Source organism: Eumetopias jubatus, unplaced genomic scaffold, assembly GCF_037043125.1.
Source record: "Eumetopias jubatus isolate StellerSeaLion01/CBP00866 unplaced genomic scaffold, mEumJub1_p1.0 scaffold_11, whole genome shotgun sequence".
In the NCBI taxonomy this organism is placed as follows: Eukaryota; Metazoa; Chordata; class Mammalia; order Carnivora; family Otariidae; genus Eumetopias; species Eumetopias jubatus.
Window position 1 is genome coordinate 23,310,784 of NW_028274817.1, and position 6,269 is coordinate 23,317,052.

A 6,269-nucleotide genomic window follows, 5' to 3' on the forward strand; every position below is an offset into this window, starting at 1 on the left:
TTCTGTTTCTAGTAAATTAAATAATGTGATAAATCTTTCCTTTATTCCCCCATCTGACACCATATGCCTCTAGTAGTGCCTTTGTAGGGGAAACATAGCCTGCTGAGTCATCTCTACCAGTTTCTGCATCATGAGGTTTGGAGGAAGCCTCCCATCTGACTATAAACCAGGTTCACAGCTGCTTATCTTAGGAGACTTGACAAGGTCACAGCTTGAAATGGTAGGACTGTATTATAATTAGAGACTAGGTGAAAATTTATCCAATGTAATAATTCAAGAACAGTTTGCCTAATGTGTATTATAAATAACAAGGTATAATTATCATATATTGTTTTAAAATAAGCTTAATTAACTATATTTCATTTTTTAGTGTTTTATATTTATTGATAAAGATAATGCAAGGGCTATACCTTCAAATGTAGACAAGATGTCAACAATATTGTTAAGGAGAGCCTTACTTTATATCATTACACAATATATCAGAAATGATTATATAATCCCATTTCTGAATACAGATGACTTTGTACCTGAGAATCTGCTCCAATCTATGAAGTCCATATTCATAAGATCTATTTTTGTATAGAAGAATGTATAAAATAAATTTTCATAACTGAATAGTTCTTCTAAAAGTCTACTTACTGACCCACCAGTTCTATTATTATCCCACTTTTCTCTTTCTCTTTTAGCTTTGAGGCTAAAATTAGTAATATTTTCAAAATAATTTGAATCATACCTAATAACCAAACTTATATTCATGCCACCATAGTGAAATAAATCTTCTGCCTTAACTAATTTTAAATTGGTAACCTAACTTGTTTACTGGCTAAATAGATCCTTTTCTTCATTCAGAGATTAGAAAGCTGGACACAGTTGATAAAATTGTCCAGTAAGCTGAAAAGAAACACATATAAATATAGATGATAGATGATAGATTAGATAGGTAGGTGATAGAAAAATGTCACATAACTTGTTTGAAATTTAACTTCAAACAAGTTATGTGGCATTATTACAAATCAATTCAAATCCTTCACTTTCACAACTCAAATAATTTGATTTCAAAAATCTTACTTCTACTTTTTGATATTTCATTTTTCTTTCTCTCCTTTATTCTAATAGTTTACTAACAGGACAATCACAAGTTTTATAAACCATTTAGTGCATACCTAGAACTATGTGGTGGTGTGAATGTAGTAGGAAATGTTATGTAACCCCTTGAGGACTTTACAATCTGATTAAGAAAATAACATTAAAAAAAGAAAAAAGAAAATAACATTTAAATATATGAAGTAACTAGAGAACAGGATGAGACAGTGGCCTGAAACCACTCATAAAAGCCCCCACCCAACGAAGGGGAATCTGGTGTAGGGGAGATAGGTATGGCTAATACAAATTCATCAGGGGTATGTTAGTAGCAAAAAACAGTAATGAATACAGAAATAAATTAGTAATGACTGACAAGATGTTAACACTCATACACAGTGGCCTTCATAGGTAACAAAAATACCTAATAGAGACCCTGATACTCAGAAGGCCATGAATTTTTTTTGTTATCATGTCATTTCATCTACTACTTTAACTATAAATGTACTGTGTATAACTTTAGGTTTTAGCAGACATTGTGTTTTCCTAAAAATGGAAGTAATCAGATACAAATAAAGGTTCAAATTTGCAAGCTGATATACAACACTCTAAATTTCTCAATATCACTTGACTCTGGTCTTTAAATCTTACATCTTTAAATAAAAAACTCAGAAAAATCCGAAAGTGTAGACATAAATGAAATGCATCTCATGTACCATATTTTAGATGAAATTATCACACCTCATTTATCAATACAAAATAGTAACCTGAACAGTGACTACAAACACATTATACACAAATATTGCATAAATATATTATCAAAAAAGTGGAGAGACATAATGCCTGGACTATTTATATGGGTGTTATTTTTACAACAATGTAGGCATATTTATTATATTCCATATTAATTAAAAAGAATTTGTAAAAAAGAAAATATATCTCATAGATCATATTTTTGCCTTTATCTATAATTTGGTGTGCTATACATAAGTTGCATCCAGTATTTATTCATTTATTTTAGGAATTCTGACTGTTTCAAAAGTGCACAAGATGCAACATCTGTAAAATTTCCATCATAGGGATAGTTTACATAGTTTTTAAAGAGATGGAAATAGAAAAGTTGTACTTATTGAATAATATAGGGCAGTTGTTAGTCTTCAAAGCTTTGGAGTCAGACATGGATTTCACAACATGACTTTACCATTTACTAGCTGTGTGACCATGGGGGAGTCATTAGTCTTTCCAGGCCTCTACCCCTCATTTTAAAATATGGTTATAAAAATAGAATCTGCCTCACAAAGTTATTGTGAAGCTGAATGTGCATTTGAAATGTTTAGCACAGTCCTCTAGCCACAAATAGGCTCTCAATAAATAATAATTGTTATAAGAATTATTTACTTTTACAATTGAAATATATCTATATCTAGCAAGCTATACCTATCTGTATCTATCTTTCTCCCAAATGTTCAGCCTATTTTGTTCTACAACAGTAAAAAGTATGCCATGAAGCCTTACTATATAATATCCATTTTTCTAAGGTGGAATTAAAAATAAAACATATGGTAGATTAAATAAATTTGTAGCATTTATTCTCTAGTAATATCGTTCTAATTATGAAGTTGTCAACATTTTTTTCATTGTCAGGTCACTCCCTCTCCACCACCCTCACCCTCCTGATAGGGCACTAAACATAGGGAGGAATATGGGGGAGGAGTGGGTATTGGGATGTACCAGCTGGATGGGAGTGGTGCAAAGGGTCTATGGTTTTTGTACTTGGAGTTTGTGCATTTGAGGTGAGGGTGAAAAAGGGGCTGGGAGAAGGGGGAGAAAAGCAACAACAAAGTAAATCCCATACTCTCCCTTGATTGATCAGAAAAGTTAATTCACCTCCTCACATATACCCACTCAGCAAACAAAGTTTTGGAGAGGAAGACTGGGGTGTCTGCAGAGCTGGTGTCAGCTACCAGCCACTCATGTCACTGTGCAATTGAGCACGTCTAAATATAGGCTTGCCAACCAAATTGGCTGCTCTGAAGCTGCAAAGCCAGATACGGAGCATCCAAATTCTGAGACTGCTAAACCCATAATCTGAACATTCCACCAATGTGTCTATGTGGTTACGTCCTTCTGGAAAGTTCTTCACCATCTCTGCCTATGGAAATCCATGCATTCCTCCCCACCAGTGCCCCAGGGTCCCTCCCATGCAAGACAAGGCTATGCCCAGGAACCTGGGATTCCTTCTGGGACCGACAATGGGGACTGAACCTTTCCTCCTTGGAGCAGGAAAAGAGGTATCCTTCTTCTGTACCTCTTCCACTCCACTCCACGGTTCCTCTCTGAGGCTCAAGAGAACCCAACACCATGGAGGAACACCCTTGTCTTACCCCCAGCCCCCACCCTCAATGCAGTCCTCAAGGTTCCTGAGGCTGCCTTGGATTATAGGGTCCTCACTCCACCTCCGACAGGAAGTGGGGCCTAGGCAACTACATTTGGAACACACCCCTTAGGGATTCTGGGGCGAAAACTCAGGGACCTCAATTTGAGAATTAAGAAGAAATTGGTTGAAAATTTATAACACACTCCCAGCAGAGGGGCTGAGACAGGTATGCTGCAAGGACAGATCTGAGGGGAGGATCTTCCTGCCTCTGCTAAACAGCCCCACTCTTTGTCAAGTTCAGGGTTGCTGCAATTAGTCTTTGAACTAATTGTAGTAAAGGGTCTCCTGGGATTGCACTAAGCACACGTTTGTGCATATAACATATAATTGTTAGAGCTCCTTCTAGCTTCATACTTGACTTTATTTTAGCCTTCAGATTTTATTTAAGTAGGGATTTTAAGAAGGCCAGTTGGTTGCTATCATGAGGATAGTGAAACGCCCTGGAGTCGGATAGCAAGAGGACCTGGGCAGGCGCACTAGGATGTGTCCTCCGGAGACGGCTGGGGATCCCTGAGCGCTGGCCCTCGGTGAGTTTCCCCACCGCGGGCTCCATCCCCCACTTCCCGCCCCCCTCCGACCCCTCCCAGCTTGGCGTGTGCTACCCTGCGCCCCCCGCTTGCTCTTGGCCGGCTCCTCCCGCTGCCTCCGCCCCCTCACACTCGGTCCCCCAGCGTCGTCCTCGTCCCACTCAGACTTCGCTCCAGCCGCCCCGCCGGCCGCACTTCCCGCCCTAGCCTAGATCCCGGCCGCCGCCGCCGCCCTTGCCGCCGCACTCCTCTCGCGCTCCGCCCTCGATCCGCCCGGGCCCCGCTCCCTCCAGCCCGCGTTCCAAGCGCGGCCCGCCGCCCCCGCCGCCCTCGCCGCCCCCGCCGCCCCCGCCGCCCCCGCCGCCCCCGCCGCCCCCGCCGCCCTCGCCGCCTTCGCCGCCTTCGCCGCCCTAGCCTCCTTCGTCGCTGCCGCGTCCCGGACTCGGTAGGCTCTGCGCCCTGCGGTCGCGCCCGCCTCCTGGCCCCTGAGAACCCGAGCTCCCGGCTGACGCGGAGGCGCCGCGGTCCCCGCCGCCGCCACGGCCAACACGGGTGCCACGCGCCGCCGCCGCCGCCGCGCCGCCGCCGCCGCCGCCGCGGCCACTCGCCCGCCGCCGACCATGGCCCCGCAGCAAACAGGTAGCAGGAAGCGGAAAGCGCCGGCGATCGAGGCGGGCGCCGCGAGCTCGTCGTCCCAGGGCTTGGCGGCGGCGGACGCAGAGGGGCCGCTGCTGCCCAAGAAACAGAAGCGGCCGGCGACGCGGCGCTCGCTGGTGCACTACCTGAAGGGCCGCGAGGTGGGCGCGTGGGGCGGCTCCGGGCTCTCGGGCTCCGAGGGCGAGCTGCGGGGCTATGCGGTGCAGAAGCTGCCCGAGCTGTTGAGGGAGCGCGAGCTGGCCCTGGGCACCCTCAACAAGGTGTTCGCGTCGCAGTGGCTGAACGCCAGGCAGGTGGTGTGTGGCACCAAGTGTAACACCCTCTTCGTGGTGGATGTGCACTCGGGCCAGATCACGCGCATCCCCCTGATGCGCGACCGGGGGCCCTGGTTGGCCCGGGCCCAGCCAACTTGCGGCATCCACGCCATCGAGCTGAATCCCTCCAAGACCCTTCTGGCCACTGGGGGTGAGAACCCCAACAGCCTGGCCGTCTACCAGCTGCCCACCCTGGACCCCGTGTGCCTGGGCGACCGCCATGGCCACAAGGACTGGATCTTCACCATCGCCTGGATGAGTGACACAGTGGCTGTGAGCGGTTCCCGCGACGGCACAGTGGCGCTGTGGCGGATGGATCCCGACATGTTCAGCGGCAGCATCGCCTGGCACAGTGACGCGGGTCTCCCTGTGTACGCCCACATCCGTCCGAGGGACATGGAGACCATCCCCAGGTCTAGCACCAGCCCCAGTAACCGCAAGGTGCGGGCTCTGGCCTTCAGCGGCAAGAACCAGGAGCTGGGAGCGGTGTCCCTGGACGGCTACTTCCACCTGTGGAAAGCCCGGAGCACTCTGTCCAGGCTGCTCTCCATCAGGCTGCCCTACTGCCGAGAGAACGTGTGCCTGACCTACTGTGATGAGTTGTCCCTGTACGCGGTGGGCTCCCAGTCCCATGTCTCCTTCTTAGATCCGCGCCAACGTCAGCAGAATATCCGGCCCCTGTGCTCCCGAGAGGGCGGCACGGGTGTGCGCTCGCTGAGTTTCTACCAGCATATCATCACCGTGGGCACGGGCCATGGCTCCCTGCTCTTCTATGACATCCGCGCCCAGAAGTTCCTGGAGGAGAGGGCCTCAGCCAGCCCGGACTCCTCTCCTGGGCCCTCAGGAAGGAAGCTCAAGCTCACCTGTGGCAGGGGCTGGCTCAACCACGATGACCTGTGGGTGAACTACTTCGGTGGGATCGGCGAGTTCCCCAACGCTCTCTACACCCACTGCTACAACTGGCCTGAGATGAAGCTCTTCGTGGCTGGGGGACCTCTCCCTTCAGGCCTCCATGGGAACTACGCAGGCCTCTGGAGCTAAGGATGGCTCCTGTGTTCTCAAAGTGCCCAGATTTACCTTCCAGTCCCCTCTCACTTTCCTTCCTCACGCTGTGTTTCTGCTTTTTAACTCAGTGTGACGCTTGTCTTCCAGGTGGAAAGTGCCCAACTTACCTGTCTGTAGTGTATGAGAGAGAGAGCAAAGGTGATCTTTGGGCAATCAAAACTTGGCTTACCATTTTTCTGTACCTCCCCC

General features: G+C 47.7%; 1 protein-coding gene across 1 annotated transcript; it reads left to right on the top strand.

Annotated features, from left to right (window-relative positions):
* Positions 1-4,631: 4,631 nt before the first annotated feature.
* On the top strand, positions 4,632-6,056 carry LOC114223697 (DDB1- and CUL4-associated factor 12-like protein 2). Its single transcript, XM_028122678.2, has one exon. The coding sequence runs from the start codon at positions 4,665-4,667 to the stop codon at positions 6,054-6,056; it is 1,392 nt and encodes a 463-aa protein (XP_027978479.1). The 5' UTR covers positions 4,632-4,664.
* Positions 6,057-6,269: the final 213 nt, after the last annotated feature.